This window comes from Plutella xylostella, chromosome 21, assembly GCF_932276165.1.
Source record: "Plutella xylostella chromosome 21, ilPluXylo3.1, whole genome shotgun sequence".
Lineage (NCBI taxonomy): Eukaryota > Metazoa > Arthropoda > Insecta > Lepidoptera > Plutellidae > Plutella > Plutella xylostella.
Genome location: NC_064001.1, coordinates 3,073,748 through 3,095,258, shown reverse-complemented (window position 1 = coordinate 3,095,258; position 21,511 = coordinate 3,073,748). Strand labels below are relative to the sequence as shown.

Here is a 21,511-nt window from a genome sequence, read left to right as displayed (position 1 = left end):
ACGATACCTTTTTTACACTTTTTTATACTTTGTTATACATTAAATGTTAATGTACATTTTCTTCTGTTGTACCAAAACAATAAGTTTAACTTACGCGGCGGCGGCGAGTACTCGACGGTGGTCGGCGCCGGCGTCGTCGTGGTCGTCGTCGTCGTCGTCGTGGTCGTCGTTGTTGTCGTTGTTGTCGTCGTTACTTTGATCTCTGTGAGAACAACATAATTGTTGTTTAATTTGTTTGCCCAGTGATAGACGTTGGAGTCGCGGAAGACCAGTTCTGTCTTAACCAGTGACATCAGTTAAAATAAAGTAATCTAAGAAATAATATAATCCTGTGGGTTTACCGCGAAGTCAAAACGAAGTAACATTTACGAAGTAATCAGCAGTGTCAAATTCAATATAATCCGCAAATCGTTGTCATAACAAGCCATATAACAACGCGGACTCGGGTGTACCTAAGAAGGACGCGATTATATACGCGTCAACCATTTTTTTTATAACTAGTCTCATTGAGCCCCATTCAGTGTATTTCTACGGCCTGAAAAACGCTGTGTAAGTTCTTATACTGTAACGCATACGGAAAAGCTTTCATCATCAATATATATATGTAATACTTTATTTTATATATGTATATATGTAATATTAACATTCACCAGCCGTAGGTATACTTACCGAAGGCTTAAGTCGAAAAATCTTTATCCGATTATAATAGGTACTTACTTCAAAAACAGCCTCAGATTTTTAACAAAGGCATCTTGGAATAATAAGTTTCCTTTTGAGGAAAGAACCCACGAGGCAAGCGTCAAAAGCATCAAACTTGTTTTTAGAACAAAAAAATATTTCAGCATCTGGCCTCGTTATTGGAAAGCTTTTCCATTACAAAAGCCAAACAGAATCTTTAAGTTGAACGGCCCTTGTTCTTGGGTTTTGTTTTTTTTTTGAGAACTAAAATTGGTCACGTTGGTAGCGGATATTTGCTTTTGTAAGGATTATTTTCGTAGTTTAATACAAATGATTTTGTAAAATAGTTATACATACTTGACATGGTTAAATAGAAAGAGACAGATATAAAAAAAAAGTTTAGTGTGTAGAAAACTGCAAAAGCAGAGTTATATTCTTTCATTTATAATATGAATAAATTTTATAACATAAAAAGCCAACTCGACGTTATAATATCATTATTATTATTATTTTATCGAAGTCCATCTGTATTTATAAAGGTCGAAAATGTCGGAAAACTGGCCACTTCCATTTAGGCACAAGAGTTGTTTATTTTACTTCAATCGACATTCAGGATTGTAAAGAGTCGGGGAAAGGTGATTGGCCTCTCGTGCTATTGAACGAGGAAGGATCGTGACTACTCAAACGAAAGGAAAAGGGTGTATTTTAGAAGGGCTTTAGTAAGGTAAGTATTTGAAAAATACGACAGTTCTCTGGTAAACACTGGTGTTTTTATTTTGTCGCTACAAAAGGTAACCGCCAGTGGGTGAATTACTCGTAGTTGGACTGAATACATTGGCTAAAGCACCCATCCATATGATGGTTTACAGTGGTAAATCCGGGATAAAAATATAATGTTACACACCTACTGATAGTAATCCCTTCATAGTTAATGTGTTATTCGAATCGGATCAGTAGTTCCAGAGCATACTCACGTCCGGCGTCTCGAAGTCGCTCACGACCAGCTGCGAGCACACCTGGTACAGTAGTAAGGGGCAGAGAAACCTGACCCCCCTCAGAAGCATTTTTGCTATGAGACCCCTCTCATAGTAACAATGCAGTTCCCGGTCAGGCTTCTATGCATCTGACCGTACGCTGAGGTGCGCTCCTCTAGCAACTCGTGCTTTAAGAAGTTCCACTCACAAAAAGCAGACACCAAACGACCCCAATGGTTAAAATATAAAATATTTAAAAAAAAAATCATAGCATATGAGTGTATTCACAAATACAACATACTGATATACAAAATATCTCACCATACAGCCGGATGGTGCCCTCGGCCTTGCCCAGCGAGTTGGCGGACACGCACGTGTAGGAGCCCGCGTCGAGGGTCTCGAAGTCGCTCACGACCAGCTGTGAGCGCACCTGGTACGCTGAGGTACGTTCTTCGAGGAGCTCGTGCTTGTCGCTGTGGGAAAGGTTATGTATCAAATACCTGTAACCGCGACATGGGTTCGTTATCACCGTAGATAAAAGTTAATACATCGCGATTCGCCATAAATGGTGATGTGCTTGTGGAACGCGCATTAAACGATTTTATCGACGCTGGTAATGGACCCGTGTATCAGCCGCTAGTATTTTAGTTGAGGGCTTATTCTAGCGACAATAAGCCCTCAACTAAAATACCTAAAATAAATACGTGATAAATACAGAACATAAATAGAAACTCATTTGGTTTAATTGCACATCAAACTACCTCTTAAATGAAGTTGGTATATTAAATTGTACTATTACTATCCCTTATTTCTAAAGAATTCATTGGTACATAGCAGGATTCGAACCCAGGCACAACCACGACTCTGATGTAATGAATAATATCTCGATTTTATCCATATTTTAGCTTGTATACCTGAATATACCTCAGCAAATATGGCATCAGCATAAAGTAATGCAAGAAGCTCAGCATTGTTTAATATAAGTAGTAATTCAAAAGAAACTAGGTAAGTATTCTATATAAAATATTACACAAATTTCTTACAGTTGAAGTCAACAATTTAAACCATTTTAACGCAACGTAAGTGGCGAATACCTCTCAGGAATTTTAGTGCCCTTACGTGTCAGTGAAAGGGTTAATTCGATACTTTACAAATTCTAATGTCCTTTTTGCACGAGTTGGCTTGAGTTTGGGGAATTCAAATTTAATTACAGCAAAAGAGAAAACTAGGTCTGACATTAAAATTGCCATGCGATCTTGGCTCTTATTTAAGTTACGGTAGGATCTGCCTCGTATAAAATTTAGAATATTACTTAAGTATTCGAAATTTCACTTAGTCTGGAATAGTGGAAATATTAAGAAACAAATTATAAGGTATCAATCAGTTAAACGTTGTCACATAAAAAGCCAAATTATTGTCCTGACTCGAATGAATCAATAAACACAACATACCATGTTTTTGAATAATTCGGAATCTAAATGCACTACAAAATAAAATCAATAATATTAATGGGCGTAGCATAACACGAAATTGCATCGTAAATAAAATATGGCGGGCAATTAAGTTTGCATTTTGCAACAACTAATACAATCGCGAATACAATGAGGCATAAATGTTTTAGTGACATGTTAAACAAACAATTTGGATATTGGTTCAGTAATTTAAATTATTTTATCATTTATGTGTGTCTATTGGAAATATTTCCTGCGTTTTATTTGTTGATTCATACACTGTATGATTTATTTATACGGATAGGTACTTATTTACATTAAACAAAGTTAGTACTGGTTTAGAACTGGTTTAAGACTACTTCTACCAATACCGTACCACCACCGACACATTAGCAGTAACAAACAAATCGTCGTATTTGACGTACATCGCGATACACTGACGTTTATCTACGTTGACAAAGATTTTGTGCATCAGACTCTGATACCTAATTTTGTTAATTATTGAAAACTCATCCAAATACCTAGGTACTGTGTAATACTTTGACAGTGTCAGTTTGCCTTTCGGACCATCAAGTTGATTCACTCCATAGAGACCAATATCTCTAACTTTGCTACGGATAAAATGAAGGAATTATATTTTTATTTAACTGGCAGTTAAACGATACTTCATCAATTAAGAAGAATAAATATGTCGGTGGCCCTATTTGTAGGAGGAAAATATAATGTACTGATTGTAATAGATTTATATATATAGTGTTTGTAACGCACACGTCCCACATAGGGTCGGTAAGAAATAGTATTTAAATCAAAAGAAAGAAAATGGACCCGAATGTCTGTCCTACAAAAAGTTGGTGGTGTGCTGGCACCCTAAAATGTACTACGGCAATTTTAAAAATTACAATGAATTGTCCTCATAAACAGTATTTTTTGTATGGACACTTGTTTCTGTTGCAAAGTTAGCGTTCTTCGCCTCTTATAGCTTTTTCCAGAATATGCGGTTCACAGAATTTATACTCACATGTTAATTATTGTGATTTTCAGATTTCCAGGGAATATTCATGGACATAATGTTGATCCCTATAAAGTTGAATTCACAAAATGACGATAATATTACAATATAGCCATACTACACAAAAAATAATAAGTAGTACTTAAGTGAAATTATCATAAATATCCGAAATTAAACATTCATTCGTTTATTTACCCTACTAGGCTACTTTATTTACGCTATTTTGCTACAGCCATGTAAAAAACAATTTCCTAAAACGTAACGAAATCCTCAATACAAAACAAGATACTCTAAAAAAACTCTTACCCGGCTAGTATCATCTCCTCGCCCCCCTTCAGCCAGTAGTTGATGGAGGGGGGGTGCGCCTGCACCAGGCACTCGAGCTGGACGGCGGAGCTGGTGGGCACCCCCATCACCTTCGTGGAGACCACCACTGATGGAGGGACTGGGAAGGAAAGGGGGTTATTAATCGATAAAGTCCGTCAATAGGAAAAGCACTTACTTACACGTATTCCAAACGAAATTCGGAAAAAAATACTCCCTTAAATATAAATATAAAAATAAATTAAAAGAGTTTTTCCTACAATCATTAGAAAATAATTAGCACCCTGTATATGTAGTCAATCTGATAAATTTTACAATGTCGGTAGTTTCTTTAGTGTGATCGCCCGTCCTGTAAGTGTAATTAAAAACCACTCTTACTACTATTCTATCAAGAGCTATGAAGAAATGAATAGTGTTATCTGCCGGCCAGCACGGTTTCGCTCGCTGTTTTTTTTGTGATCGTATGTTAAGGTGCTACAATACTTTTGCTTATATGGCTTGTACCTACTTATATTGTATGACTACGTTAATCATTACCAAAAAATAACTTGTATGGTAGAATAAAATCGCATCACACACAAACCTGTATATTGTTAATTATATGTACCAAAATGTGTTTGTTAATAAATAAATAAATAAAATAAAATAAACTTACATTTCAAGTAGAGTTTTAGAATTCATAAAAAAAATACTTGAGAATTGCCCCGATATTTCATTGACAAGTTTCATACCGAATCAGGCCTGAATCTGAACTCAGCTGCTCTCTTTGCATTGCTCTATCAGGCCCCACGGCACGGGTCTTTTATTGACGACAATAATGAAATCGTTTAACGCGCCTTCAATGAAGGCGCCATCGCGATATAGTGACGTTTATCTACGCCAATAACCCATGCAGCGGATACAGAAAGAGTGAGCGAGAGAAGTGAGCTACACGCTGTAAACAAAGCTTTTTGCCTCCTTTTTTGACAAGCAAACAAAACAATGGCCACAGCAGCGAATGCAATTTGCGGGGAATCCCCATGTGCCACCACACACACCAGTAATTGGAAACTTTTACAATGCTATTGCGATATTTTGACGTTAAAATATCTATCAAATGTCCAGATTCGTTTTTGGCGTGAGCCGTGCCGGAATTTTAGAAAGGGAAGTGTAGAATAGCCTTAATGGGGTCATCGTGTTTGTGTGAAGTAATAAACATGATGACCCAATTAAAACTCTAGGAAGTTAATAAAAAATCTTTCAGTTTTGGCCGTTTCCACCCTAATTGTTGTCACACTTTTCTTCTTTCATTTCATATCGGTCATACGCAAATTTGTCAGGAAGACATTACTTTTAGTGTCAAGGCCGCCGTACGGTATTATTTTTCCTATACACACTTCCATTTCATGAGCTGTTTTGGGTGTTCATTAATAATTACAAATTCACTTCATTGTATGAATTAGGTAAATCGTATTTGTAAAACAAATATCGTATTTCATAAACTATTATGCAAAATGCAACGTGTGTTCGCAATATCGTAAAGTTATATATTTTAGTATTTTATGTATTTGAGTGTCTGTCTATAATCCAATATTATAGTATACCTGATTGAAATTATTCTAGGGCGGAAAGTGAGAAGCAAAGCTACTAAAATGTTCAGTTTGTTATAAATAAAATATGTTTATTTCAGATAATAGAATCCATATAATAACTATTAAGGCACAAATATTTATAAAAGCGAAGTTTTTGTGTATTTACCAATGAGTTCATTGAATTTAAGTACGGTGGGAAATGGTCCAAGCTTAGGAACGCAGTTTAGACCTTGGGGATATGCACAACGGTTCCACTCGAGAGAGTCAGGTGCAGGTACCTACACCCCACAGAGAATAGAATAGAATAGTGTATTTACTTATGTGTCTTCTTACTCTTTCACGGGAAAAGGCGATTATCCCGAAACACACAAGATCACAGTAAAGTGAAGCTCGCGGGGAAAGCTAGTAATAAATAAAAACATTATATTATGCGAAACACGGAATCTTGAGCTCTATATCTACCTAGTTTAAGGTTATATCTCCAACGTGTTTTAGATTTATTTTCACTCCTCACGTATTTCTGAACTTAAATCCAATTAGTCTCAGTGAAATTTATCAGAAACGGCGCCGACGAAACTTTAGATCATTTTTCAATAGTGTTCATCTGGGGAAACTCAAAACTTTGAGACTTCACTTTCTTGGTAACATGAAAGGTTCCAGTTGATTTTTAATTTAGAATTTTAGATCAAGTTAATTTGAAGTTAGATAAAGAATAATAATTATCATTCCACTTCCAAAACAACAATCTGAAAGTACGATATTGTGAAACATTTACTAAGTATACGTAATCTATATTTATAACGCATCTAAATCTGTAGGAATAAGGATACGAAATAAGAATGATAAGCATTGCTCAGGCAAAATTACATAAATATTGCCTTCACCATATTCTGCAACAAAATCATTACTAATCCTATCACCACGATAGAAAACTCTAGACGACAACATGCTTAGACGATCAGTGAAGGCATGGAAGCGAAAATCCGGCACTCCTCAATTTTGCTCGATGTGAAGGAAAAATAGGCACCAATGAAAAAATGCTGAACAAAAGCAACACCGAAAGTGTAAACCGCCAAAGGGCATTGGAACTTGTAAAGGTTTTTTATTACATTTTTATATGTGTTTGCGGATTTTGTGTATTGTTGTTTGTGTGTTTTGTCGGCTATAATTTTGCCAAGATTATTTTTATCGCTTTCCCAGGCTTCCAGATATGTGTGTTATTGTGTAAGAAAGATTAGGCAATAAAATAAAAATGAAGGCAATAAGTGGTACTTAAAACGTTTTAAAAATACCTATTAAAGAAAAATCTTGGGAAAAGCCAGTCCCTGGAAAGTCCCTGGAAAGTGGAAAGCGCGGCGGCATGGCATCTATATCCATAGGGACAGGATGTGATTGGTGGGACGTGCATTAAACTAGTTTTCTCTTCGTTAAGACCATGCCATGCTACAGAGTCAGACTACGTCATGGAATCGATATGAGAAGTCACTTGTCAGACAGTCAGTATGTCATTATAATGTCGCTATCTACAGTAAAACTATAAAGTAAAGTCCTGAAAACGGAAGTGGAACCTAACTAATTGTTACAGACCGTATTTAATCGATGTATTTTATTTATTAAAGAACAAATCCATTATAAAGCCATTGCCAAACGGTATATTATTTTTTAAATGTATGTAAATGTAAGTAAATAACTGATAATGATAAAAAGTCTTTGCAAAATTGCACTCTTTAATGTCAAGACTTTATAGTTGGACTGTACGTCATTAAAATGGCTGCTACGACGACTTATGATCATTTTCGGGTCTTTCTGTGTTGGGGTCCACCAACCCGAACTAGGCCAGCGTGATCATCATCATCATCATTACGACCTATCACCTCCCTACTGCCGGGGCACGGGTCTCCTTCCAAGCTGGCCTAGTGCTGGTTGGTGTACGTCAACAGCAACAGCAAGCTTGTGCTGAGTTGTCGGGTAAATGGGCAACCCGACAGTCAGCTGTTTTCAATATTGTTATTATAATAATATTACAGTACTTACAGTTGACGCTAAGCATGATCCGCTTGCTGACGCTCGGCGGGACGTCGTTGGACGCGATGCACAGGTACGCTCCCATCTGCCGCCGCTCCACGCGCGTCAGGTTCAGCGTAGGACCCATGTACATGTCCACTGTGGAAGGAGATATATAGGTTAGAGAAAAGTTTATTATATTCTATTCTATTCGCAAGAGGGGCTAAGCTCCTGTTCGTGGCTCTCAGTCCTAGCCTAGGTTAGAGATAAGTCATTAAATTATACTACTTAAACGATACATTGAAAATGTACATCAGCGTTACTCCTTCACGAGGTTAAACGAATTAATCATTTTTTTTATTTCATGAAATTCGGCCTATAGTAAGCTCATACTCTGGCTAAATGGGGTTTCCTGGAATTTTCAGTTTTCCACGGTAAAAGCTAAGTACTTAGTTTATATATTTAACATATATTATGTCCTATTCTGAGGGGGAGTGATTCTCCTGTACGTGAATCTCTCGAGTGGAACCTTTGCACATGTCCAACTAATTTCAGGTCAGCCTAGCTCCCGTGCAAATTGGAACAGCAAGCCTGGATGTTGCAAAAGCTGAGATATCCGCTCTATAGGTCCAAGAATAGATAATCAGATACCCTTATACCATCATTGAATATCCGTAGCCATAGAGATACATTTCCAGAAAATCAAATATTTATCCGGTCCCGGTCCAGTTATGATGTCGTGTCCTTGAGATCTTCAATTTTGACATTCACTCCAACATTTTACCTCAAAATATCGTTATCATCGTGTTAATTATCTTACTTTCTACGAACTAAATAAAATAATTTCCATTTCGGAGAAAATTTAATGCCTCGGCCAAATAAGAAGGAGGAAAATCATAATACAGACTTCCGCAGTCGCGGACACAATGAGAGGAACTCCGAAATAATTCGACGCTTTACGAAAATAATTTAATAGTACTGCATCTTAATGTATCTAAGTTTTTTTTTTTATTTATTTAAATCCAACAGCGTTACAAGTTGTTATTTATAAATATATTTATAGCTAGTTATAATAATGCCACTAATAGGATTTACATTTTAAACAGTAGTATACATTTAGGTCAGATACAGCTGTTTCTTTTAACACAAGATAAAAAATACAAACAAAAAAAATAAGTGCAGACTCCAGCACCAGCATCAGCATACCATCAGCTTAGCACCCCGTCACAATTACATCACAACTTACGTCATAAACAGGAGCTGATTACTATAAATTAATAGGTGAATAGTTCACATTGTAACAAGGTAACACGCCACACCATAAGTTATTGCCAAAGACCGCACATAACTATTCAAACTGAAAATTTAAGTTAAATTAAGATTAAGATGAGCAAAGTAATCGAAAAGATTTATTATGCATGTAGGTAATTGTAAATAACTGTATGTTAAATTAATAAGCGACCCAATATCATGATATATATTAAACATAGGTAACTTAGATTTAATGTAAGAGTTATATATATTATATAATATAGAAAAATATATTATTATGTATGTTGTATAAGTACCATAAGTTATTTTAAACGTATACGCCATGTGTGTTTTTTTATAATATGGGCCAATTATGCTTGAAGTAAACGGATTTTAATTATTATAATAATGATGATGTCCATATTATGCACTTATTTTTCTTCCTTATTCCCCATGGAGTCTAGGGCTGACACGCCTGACACGAGCCGCTTTCATCCTCTTCTGTCAGTGGCGGTAAAACGATCATAGCCCGAAAAACACAAAGATATCCCACTATTTTCCTTTGCTACAATGTTGTATGACTAACACCTTTGCACTCGGTTACTCGCTGCCATTGGCGATAAAGTAAAAAAAAAGCTTAGCTTATTTTGCTGGTGGCAGCATGCGGCATGCAGCACTGCTTGCAATATATTTTATTATGAGACGAAGAGCCGACGTTGAGTTGACAAAGGGAACGTGATAGCTTCGCCGTACAAAAATACCGGTGGTTCCAACTACGTTCACTTTGACAACTTGTCCGGACGAACTTCCAAAGCAGCTGGAAGCTCAACTCTTATTAAGTACAAAATAGAGGTTTTTAACGCTTTTGAAACTACCCTACTAAGAGACAAGTTAAAGTGAATGCTTCGTACTTCACCGTAAATCGAAACTGTCATGACCATTTATTAAAACCTTCCGCTCCCCTAATTTTGTTGGAGCGATTGTATTTTAAAGAACATTTTTATAAATGCAAGGTGCAACGTTATGACGCTTTTTTCGTCGTTAAAATAAATATTATTTGAGATTTTAAAGTCTCCGGAAACTGTTTGTGAGTAAACAGCTGTTTCGAGAAATTGAAAATAACATTTTACGTCTGTTTAAAATGTTAGTGGTTTGATCGCGCGCCGGCGGAACCACAGACGGTGTTATCAAGATTATTTCTCGGGTTGTAAATTTTAATTACGTGACGCGAATGGTGATTTGAAAGCAATGTTCTTTAAAATGATTTATTTTTTAATTTCAGTTTGCATATTTTATGGACTTATTTATTTATTTATTATATATATTATTTATTATATATTAATCAAACATATTTTACAATAAAGACTTAAATACTAACAGTGTGACAAAAACCACTTTAGGTTTGACCGCACACTGGCACTCGCTCGACATTTCTCATTAATAAAACTATCTTAGGGTACTTACAGATAAGGCTTACATTCTAAATACACAGTGACATTATTGGTGTAGACACACTAGGTGGTTATTTTTATTGATTAGTTATTTATGAAATGGATTGTGAGAAGAAAAGAAAAGTGTAAGTTTATTTTTAATGTTGTTTTTTGTGATTTCACTTTTTATATTTAAGGGTAGGTGGTTTATTAATGTAGGTATTTGGTATTGTAGCATTTGTTTTCCATATAAGTTATTGTAATGGGGGACTTCTAGTTTGTTATTTAATGCACTTCGGGTCTGTTTTTGGCGATGGATTTTTTTCTGATAGGTAGTGTTAAAGAAATTTTCAATTAATAGGCTATATTGGACATGATAGTGTACTGGTATGACTTTACAGTGATAAAATAGTTCGTGGTAGTTATTTTTATACTTATTTTTAATTTTAGGTGGTACAATAGATTTAAGTATTCTAAGTTGCAGTGCATATATAGGATCCAAATGTGATTTACACGTCCGACCATACGAACTAAGCCCATAATGAATAGTGGTTTCACCCAAGGCTTTGTATAGTTGGAGCAATGTTAGATATGGGATTTTTTGTTTTACTATTTTGATTTTAGCCAAAATTGCCCTGAGTTTATCGCAAATGTGGTTAATGTGGTCCGTCCATTTGAGTCTATCATCAAATATCAGCCCTAAGTATCTTTGTTTGCTAACTACTTCGACGGCTGGGCAACAACAATTTTGGCTGTCCTTCGCGTGGAGACAGTTGTGATTGTGTACGATTAGTTTGGGATTGGCAGTTATTCTGTTTTGGCTTGAACTTATATACATACACGTTGTTTTTTTGGCATTGAGGACAAGACCCGCATCATGCGACCATTTGGTCAGTAATGTAAAATCACTTTGGAGATGTTTTAAAGCGGTGTTTATATCATTGCTTGCTGCAGTTAGGCATGTGTCATCGGCAAATTGATAAATCTCACAGTGTTTTATCAGACTGACCACATCATTCACATACGTTATATAGTGCAAGGGGCCCAAAACTGATCCCTGTGCTGTGCCTTCAGATACCTTGGTCTTTTTACTAAGGGAGTCACCAACTTTAACTGAAAAGGACCTTTCGTTGAGGTAGTCTTTGCACCATTCTCCTAGCGGTCCTCGAATGCCACAATCGTTTAGTTTTTCAATCAAGGTGTTGTGTTTTAAGGTATCGAATGCCTTACTTTAATCAATAAAAGCTACTAAGATATGCTCTTTATTATTCAAATGTCCGTAAATGTTATCTGTGAATTTTGTAAGTAGTTGAGTTGTATTTTTGCCTGCCTGAAATCCGTATTGTTTGTCTGTTATTATGTTATGTTTTGTGTAAAAAGAATGAATTTGTTTAGATAATGCTTTTTCAACAATTTTGTTAATGGTATTGAGAATGGTAATTTGTCGGTAATTGTCATAGTTTTTGTGGCACCCTTTTTTATGAATTGGTTTGACTAGTTATAATAATAATTGGTTAGACTTGATGATAATAGTAGTATGTACGGAATACTTACGGAAAAAACGAATAGGTAATTAAGATCAGTTTCATAAGTAGCTGTTCACTTTGATACTAAACTTTGTCAAAATAAGAATCAGTCAAATTTTGAAATATTAATAAGTAGGTATATGAAGCTACTTATGACGCTGACTGTGCAAAATATACAATATGCATTTTTTAAGTGTATACCTAATATATTTAATTTATTATCATCTCTGATGGATTAAGGACGATTCCTTTACGAAAATATCAAGAAATATTAGTGCGTAATCTTTTAAAAAAGGTAATTAATATGAACCGTTTAACATTGTCCGCAAATTCCCCGCCTCACCCCACTTCATAACACTTCAAATTTTAACCACCCGCCACGATAAAGCCCTTAAAAAGCCGAAACACTTAAGGGTTAGCATCATCAAAACGGTTGTATACGCCTTAAAAGAGCATAAAAGCGGAAACAATGTAGAGAGTTCTCATAAAACATAACGTCCTTTAACGTGACGTAAATGGTTTGTGCCGAGCAAGCCGCTTTAAAGAGAACATTATTCAGAAGACGTTTAAAAGGCTTACTTAGACCGTGGCTTAACTACGTAATAGCGGAGTTTTGGCTCCAAAGTTGATGAAAAATTGTGTGCCGTAGATTGCCTTATTAAAGTTCATGTAATACATTGGTAGCGTTTGCGACGACGGTTGCTGGTTGGTACGTTGTGGGACAAGACAAGACAACACATCACTGCTACTGCCCTTATAATAGGCAAAGTGTAACATTTTGATACCGATTGTAAACCCTAACTCATTACAAATAATGTGTTGTAAGGTTTTATAAATTTACTAGCTGTTCCCGCGAGCTTCGCTTCGCCTTAAAAAGTTTTCCCGTGGGAATTCCGGGATAAAAATAGCCTATGTTCTTTCTCAGAGTCTATATATATATACCAAATTTCATTCAAATCCGTTCAGTAGTTTTGGCGTGAAAGAGTAACAGATAGACAGACAGACAGACACAGTTACTTTCGCATTTATAATATTAGTTAGGATGTTTGGTAGACAAAAAACAATTCCCAGGATATTGATATGAATAAATATTAAAATTATAACATTATGTATAATGTACATAATACCTCTCCCTTAAAATTCACAAGAAAAGCTATATAATTTATCAAAGTAGCACATCTTAAGATTTAGCTTAACGTATTATAATATCCTTTGTAGTTTTAAATGAAACTCTTGGGATGATTAACTTTATACAGTGTCCCACCCTTTATACAATGTTTCCCAGTATTTTCAATAGGATACCTAAGATAACCAAGAGAAAGGCATTGTTATATAGTGTCAACCCACAATATCTTTGTAACCATCAATTCGTTCAACTTCAACTACCTACAACATTATTAATTTTTATGCTGAAACGTAAACTTACGCTTACATTAAGTAAACAAAAACAAGTCCCCGAACCATCTTAAATCCAACGAGAAAAATTTGCACAAACACTTGTGTTTCATCTAATTACGCACGGGAAATGTACAAACCTAGCGGCACCTAGCGGCACGGAGTTCAAACTAAATAATTATTTGGGAAATGTCGTGTAGTCTGGGCACGATCGACGTACGCACCCTGAATCCATACAACGGGGTTCTTTTTCTGACAACCACAGTGTAAACAACACAGCAACGACTTTTTGCAGTAACGGCAGGCATTTCTTACCTGAAGGGATATTCTTACTACATAAGTAATACTGTACTTAGGCTGATTTTCAGATAGGAACTTTATGTTAATGTCGACTTCGAATGTATTTGACAGTAGGTATACGGACAGAAAGAGACAGACATAGATTTAAATTTAAATGTCGAAATTAGATTAAAGTTCCTTTCAGTAACTCAACGATAGAGTCATAGTAAAATTATCGGTCAGTCATACACTGACAACATTTATGACTGGCTAAGACCCAGTTCAGATGACAAGCGCTCAACGCGCGTTTTGATAACGCGCGTTTACAACTACCTACATACATTTTATTCGGGCTGTACACATGCTAACGCACGTTGCGCGGAATAAAATGTATGTATTAGTAAACGCACGTTATCAAAACGCGCGTTGAGCGCTTGTCATCTGAACGTGGTCTTTTATCCTTTCACCAATGTCATAATGAAAGCTAGTGGGACAGTTAGCCGTGAGAAAAAATTGACGCGCGTGTCGTAACTCTAGAACTAACCCGTCGTTAGAGTTACTATCAGTAAAAACCAGTATCTCCACTGTAACTATAACATACTGTATTGAAGCTTTGGATATACCTAACCGAGATTTTCCGCTTTTCCGCTACATTTGGCTGTTAGGAAAAAAAACGTAGGTATAGGTACCAAAGTAGGATGTTCTACATTTTACCAGTTTTTTACGCAACTAATTCAAATTCTATAGTTTTGGACAATAAGAACTGTGATATGAGAAGAAAAAGTGTAAAATGAAAGAAGTTACTTGATGAAAGTGCTGTGGATTTGCTATAGGTAAACATTTAAATAAAGAAGACATTCATTTATACATAAATAAGTGAAGATATTGAATTTTTCGATCTCCCACATCAAAACACCTACTGAAAAATTTTCTACGAAAACACGAAAATAGTTTCATCATCATCATCATCATCATCATCAGCCTTCTATCGCCCACTGTTGTGTATAGGTGGGTAGATTATCTCCTTATTTTTACGCCAATTCTTCCGGTCCTGTGGCGCTCTGGTCCACTGCTTCCCTGCAACCTTGCAGATGTCATCGGACCATCTAGTAGGTGGTCTGCCAACCGCTCTTCGTCCGTCTCTAGGCCACCATTCTGTGACCGCCTTTGTCCACATTCCGTCCTCCCGACGAGCCAAGTGTCCCGCCCACTCCCATTTCAGTTCGAAAATAGTTTATTTCCCACGATATGTTTCTTGTGATCATTATATCACTTACATCCTGTACGTTCCTATAAAACCGTCACCTTTATGCAGCTCCCCGCCATATCTTTGTTCTGTATTACGTGTTCGTAGAATAATATTCTATTATTGATTGCTTGATTAATTATTAAAATATGAAAGTGTTGTATCAAAAGTGGCTAAATTGACCTACAGGTCGCCGCTCATACCCTCGTCTGCGTCTGGCAGTAGCAAAAGATAAATATTCTGCATCTTCGTGAGACGTGGCACTGCTGAAGAAGAAAGTAAACTATCTTCATCAAATCTTCACCTTTATGCAGCTCCCCGTCCTCGTTCCTCAGCTGTATGTTGGCCCCTCGCGAGCCCAGTGGTCTGAATCTGGCCACTATTGATGGAACACTTTCTACTCCACAGAGAGAGCTTCACAGGTTTGTTATCGAAGATACTTTCAACTCTACAGGCAGCGCTTCATGGGTTTTTTATCGACGTTGATAAGCGTCACTTTATCGCAATTAATATGGCGCTGTGATTGGTAGAACGGGCATCAAACGAGTTCATCGACGTCGATAACGAACCCCTGTAGCGGCAGCAGGTCATCGCTCATACCCTCTGAGCCTTGCCTGGTCGCCGCTGTTACCCTAGACTAGCATTGCCAAAAGAAAAACAAACTGTCTCTTCATCAAACCCTCACCTTTATGCAGCTCCCCGTCCTCGTTCCTCAGCTGTATGTTGGCGCCGTCCTCGCGCCGCCACAGGATGCGCGGGCGCGGGCGCCCCTCCGCGCGGCACGCCAGCCCCGCGTCCTGCCCCTCGCGCACCACCAGGTCGCCGCTGGTGCCCTCGTCTATGATGTTTGGGGGCACTGGGGAAGACAAAAAAATATTAGGCTAATATTATAAAGGCGAAGGTTTGGTGACTTGTGTGTATGTTTGTTACTTCTTCACATCAAAACGGCTAAACCAATTTGTGATGAAACTCTATATAGTTTGCCGACACCCTGGATAAGCTACTTTTTATCCCGGAATTCTTACGGGAAAACTTTTTAAGGCAAAGCGAAGTTACATGTGTTGTACACCTAATTACGTACTTATAAGAAATTTGTCTATGTGTACAAAATTTCTTACATTGATGTACCTATTTGTTGAAACTATAAAATATCTTTTGTTCATTTCATTCTATTCGTGATTCTTGTTTATTTCAACGTCCGAACTCTCGATGTCGACAAACAAAACAAAACAAAACTGAAATTCCGCATTCAGGCTGGCCGATTGCAAACAAACTTAATTTCAAAGATATTTATGAGAATGTAGCTCTAATCCATAGTCCCATAGATGATATTATTATTTTCACAGAAATAAGCTTGCATGATTCCCAAAAGTTAGCGTGCATAGATTTATTAATTTAAAGATAAGACAGAGTAAGTACCTCATATAGTACCTAAACAATATAATTGACTTGAATTAAATCTGTACTTACGTTTTTTTTTTCATACGGGTCCTCTATAGTTACTTTCTCAGGGACTACTTTTAAATAATGTAAGAAATGAGATTTGTTTACTGCCAACAAAAACCGTCCAACTAGTGCCTACCTAATGATTAGAGGAACTACGGTACACTCGAGAACAAAAGCGAAAACAATACTCCGGTGTCCTCTAAATAAAGCAGATTTTATTTCTTTCGCTGTATGAAATTGTGTTTGCGAATAAAAGAGCCGACAGAAATATTTAATTTGAGAACGCTCGACGAGTTTAGCGTACAACGAGAGGCGAAAAAAAATACAAATATATTTTTCAAAGGAAACAGAAAGGACAGGAGGTCGGATAATTTATGCACTACAAGGTAGTTTGCAGGAATCCAAAGGAATAAATTTAAGAAAAAAAGGCGGTAAGTAAATAAAGTTATCTGTGTCATTCTTCACGGTTTATCGGTATATTTGCATAATTCCCAGCCAGTGGAAGGGTTCGGTTCGCCGATCGTTAAATATGCAAAAAATATGGAAATCGAACTGTTTGCCTATCTGTAACTCGAACAGGGGACTGATTAATTAGCTTTTACCAGCTCTTGTTCTGCTCTAGGAAAGAATAATTACATTTATACCAGGATTTTTCTGTCTGCTTTTTAATTAAGGGCTGATTTCAATAATTATAATATTATTACTTATATTGTTACCAAAGACGAGACGACACAGTAACAACATCTCTAGTTATTTTTTTGTTAACTATTGGAAAATATGCTCTTTAATGAAAATATTCTATTCGGATTAGTTACTTCCCATTATATTATAACATCACTACGATCTTTACAACCAGAAACTTTCTTTCAGTATCAACTGTACCCAGCAATTCCTAATAAAGTCTGAAATCTCGGCGTCCACCTTAACAAGTAGGTAAACCCACATTGCTTCACCCAACAGAGCCTCGGCTACGTCTTTGGCTCTTTGCCCGGGGCCTTACTGTGCTTAACACGACTGAGAGTAAGCACTTATAAAGGTGCCAATTGGCCGCCAACGACATGAGGTCTGCTGCAAAGACGTGTCGCACTGGTTTCTATGTATAACTTTGGGATAGGTTTTGCGTCTAGCTAGATGGTACTCTACGACACATCCTAGTAATAGTGACGTTGCGACAGGTCGTCAGCTACTACCTCAGTTCAATCGCAGCCAATTTGTACCTTAAACGACCATGTGACGTCACTTGTGGCCTGCCGCTGGCGGCCTAAAACCAGACTGATAAATGTTTCAGTTTTACCGGCCATACGGATGCTACGAAACGACGCTACAACAATTCCATTCAATAAAGAATTTTTGGTTCGCGTCGTTTTGTTTTTCATATTTTCAGGCTTGCTATTGAATATTCTGTTCGTCTGTACTTAGCAGCAGCTTCAATTAATTTAATTACTGCGCCTATAATTTACTGCGGAGATGCTCAGACTTTTCAGGCTGCTCGTAAAATTGAATTTAAATGCTCCATATTTAAATTGTGATGATGAAGCCTTCAAGACCTTTACCAAGTTACAACGACTAAGTTTTAGCGAGGGACGTAAAAAGTATCCTTTTAACTGTTCTTAATGTACTGAACATTTTTAATGGAAATAACAGATATTTTGTATTATACACCACATTCAGTAAAACTTTAATACGGACTTATTAGATACAATCCCTACATCTGGAAGTTTGAGCGGTCTCATTTAATCCAGCACTTCAACATGTTGAAGACACCATTTCATGACACTGTAGTGTTCCATGAAATGGCCGAGCAAAATACCACTGTGGGTTAAAGGAAACCGTCCATTTACACTGGAAAGATCTAGAGGTAAATTTACCGTCTTCGTGTCTGAATAAAATAATATAATAATCATGCCATCATTTAAGAGAAAATGACTTAATTTATCCATAAGCTCTAATTCCAACAGGATTTATAATCAATCCGACTAAAAAGGCAACTCACCCAAAACATCAACACATCCGATTTGCTTCTTCATCGTGCTGGTGTTGATCTGGCACATGTAGCACCCTCGGTCTTCCACCTTCAGCGGTCGGATGTGGAGCTGCCAGGACCCTGGCGCGTCGTTGGTGACGGCATACCGAGAGCTGTGGGTGACCAGGCGGGTGTGGAGCGTCAGGATGGTCTGGTCATCCGCGCGGATCCACGCCACCTGGTGGGGGAAGATGGGGTTAGAGGGATGGTAATTTAGCGAGTATGATTCTTATTTCTAGATTGGCTCTTAGGGAAGACCTGCAAGCATAGCACAAAAGTTTTGCGTATCACATCACGCGCTGGTCGCGTTGGTGGGCTTTAGGTAGAATGGTTCTTATTGCTTCAGCAAAAAAGAATAGGTATTTTTAGTGAAACTATCGGCTTAAACATGATACTGAGTTAGAATGGTGGAAAATTGCGGAGTATTGCTTTACTAAAAAAGAATATTATGACTTTTTGACATCTTTCACAGCACCGAGTCTCAGTCTGAGTTGGTAAATTGCTGGAAATAAAATTTATATTATGAGCAATCATCAATATTTTATGGATAATAATATTTTAACTTCCGACTATAAAATTCAATTTTACCTTACAAAAATACTAGACTACTTCAAGTTATAAAAGTAGCTAAGTAATATCGCTTAAGTTAAGTTACTTTAGTCGGATGTTCAGTGTTTTAGACAATTAATTTGCAGTGCCATACCTATTTTAGGTTTAGGCGCTCTTTGGATCGCGCTAAAACAAGCAGTTTAAAATCACCATAAATCTATTAAACATGTCCTGATATAAGAAAAAAAATAACAGTAAAAAAGCCTGCTAACAATTTACGAATTAAATTATTATTGTCTATATCTTGTAAGTAGTACCTATGTTCAATAATACATGATGTACCGAACGAAAACTACTGCCAAGTCGAACTACGATTTTACTGGTACCTAAAAGTTTTATTACGATACTGAAAGTATTTTCATAGTTTCAATAAAACAAATAGCATCGTTTGGCTTTTCTTAACGAAATGTTCGCGACTGTACCTTATAGTTACTAGCAAAGTTGGTTGTGTTGACTCAAAATAAATCCACTCACTCTAATACGGTTAAAACGAGGGGTGTTATAGTTTGACATGACATAAGTATCTGTGTAAAGTGTCATACAAAGGTCCCACCCGAGAGAGCCACGTACAGGAGCTTCGCCCCCTCTCTGAATAGAATAGAATAGAATAGAAGTGTCATAGTATGTGTCTGTGGCCACGTAGCAAAGGGACGCGAGAAATTAAGTTGTGCAGGTTTTTCCTTTGCGATTTTTTTTAAACCGTAAAATAGTTATAAAAGCACGGAGTTATTACGATGCTACCACCGAATTTTTCAATTTTGATTTTTGGTTATTGGTATTGTAAATTAAAATTTAGGATAGCTACCATTGTGCACACAAATCCCAAATCTAGTCAATATACCAAGATCAAAGTTACGGTGTCTGGACTGAAACTCGCTAAGCGAACTAATTTAGAAATCTTACCGTTCTTATTGTATATCTCATAAGAGTTCAATTGTAACTGCAAGTGTTTCATTTAGAGTGCCTTCCAGCGAACAATGGACGTGTAAGATATTCCATTGTTACAGCACATTTCTTGATGAAACGAAATGCTGAGAGATAGTAAAATAAAGATCATGTAATGAGTGGATCATGATCCTTATGAATCGAGACCTCTCATGGATAACGGAAAAATCGACGTAAAATTTTTCCGGTTGTCGGTCACGGATCACGGTCTTTAAAATTCTTGCGAGTCTGTACGGGATTTTATCTGCAAATAATTTAGATAAGAATATACGGAGCTGGTTGAGCTTTTGAAAAATGCAGTGCATTTTTCTGAGGAATTTTAATTCAGTTGGATGGCTTCATACTCAAAATGCTTAGTATGATTTCGTTATTTGGCGTCGTCGTTGGTCGTTATCGTGAGAGAGTAAGAAAATTTTACTATACAGGATGTTATTATACATAACTTTTGAAATAATAAAGTAATATTTTTATACTACCAAAATAATTCTGAAGTAAGTTCACTACATAAACAGCTCTAGCGTTGCCGCCGCCACGCCATAAGAAGAAGACATTTATGATCGATTTATTTTAAATAGTAAGTAATTCCAGTTAAAATGGCGGAAGTCTCCAATTGAATGCCGTGACCCAGCATAATCCGATTACAAGACCACAAGATCAGTTATCGTCAAGATTATCCTGAAATAATTTCTCGGATTGGATAGCCGTCTGCTTCCGGAATACTGAATGAATTTATTTGTATTTTTTATACAAAATGCTCGGGGCTTCTGTTTCCTGATATTTTCAATACAGCCGATAAAGTAAATTCAACAGTGAAATGTTTGTGAAAACATGAGTAGTACAAGTTCAATTAAACAAGTTATTTTACAGATGAACACATCTTTTATGTGTATATTTTGGATAAAGGGATATCGACGCAATTAATTATGTGTGCATACATTTTCGCTTGCGTCCTCTCGTGGGATTTATTCCGTTGTCTTAACTTAACATTTCTACTTCTAACTTGCATTATAAGGATAAGTCTGTTTCAATTCTCAATAGCATGTAGTATAAAAATGAGGACAAATATTTGTAAACTGCGCTGAAGCAAAAATTTCTCAAAATACTTTCCCGACAAAGGCGGCGGCGAACAATGTTAAGTAAAAAGTTCCGTTCAATAAGTATAAAGGCGAAAATAATGAACAGAGTGTACTTGAATATGTATAAGCCGGGCTCGGGCCAATCTTTCAGCGCGTTTAACTCGGAATAACTTATGAATTTTTCCCCGAGTCATGATAAGCAGGAGGCGAAATCACCATATCGTAATGAGATAACGCTGAGTTGAAATGCAAATGAATTTCTCGCTTCGCTGAG

General features: G+C 36.7%; 1 protein-coding gene across 1 annotated transcript in view; it reads right to left on the bottom strand.

The window, feature by feature from the left end:
• The window catches only part of LOC105387072 (lachesin), a 63,309-nt gene that overhangs the window by 2,184 nt on the left and 39,614 nt on the right, over nt 1–21,511 (bottom strand). The window contains exons 4-9 of the mRNA XM_048628614.1: nt 18,578–18,785; nt 15,824–15,994; nt 8,042–8,170; nt 4,419–4,557; nt 1,974–2,125; nt 95–202 (exon numbers count right to left, since the gene is read on the bottom strand). Coding sequence (XP_048484571.1) covers nt 95–202; nt 1,974–2,125; nt 4,419–4,557; nt 8,042–8,170; nt 15,824–15,994; nt 18,578–18,785 — 907 coding nt within the window. The remainder of the gene's footprint in view (nt 1–94; nt 203–1,973; nt 2,126–4,418; nt 4,558–8,041; nt 8,171–15,823; nt 15,995–18,577; nt 18,786–21,511) is intronic.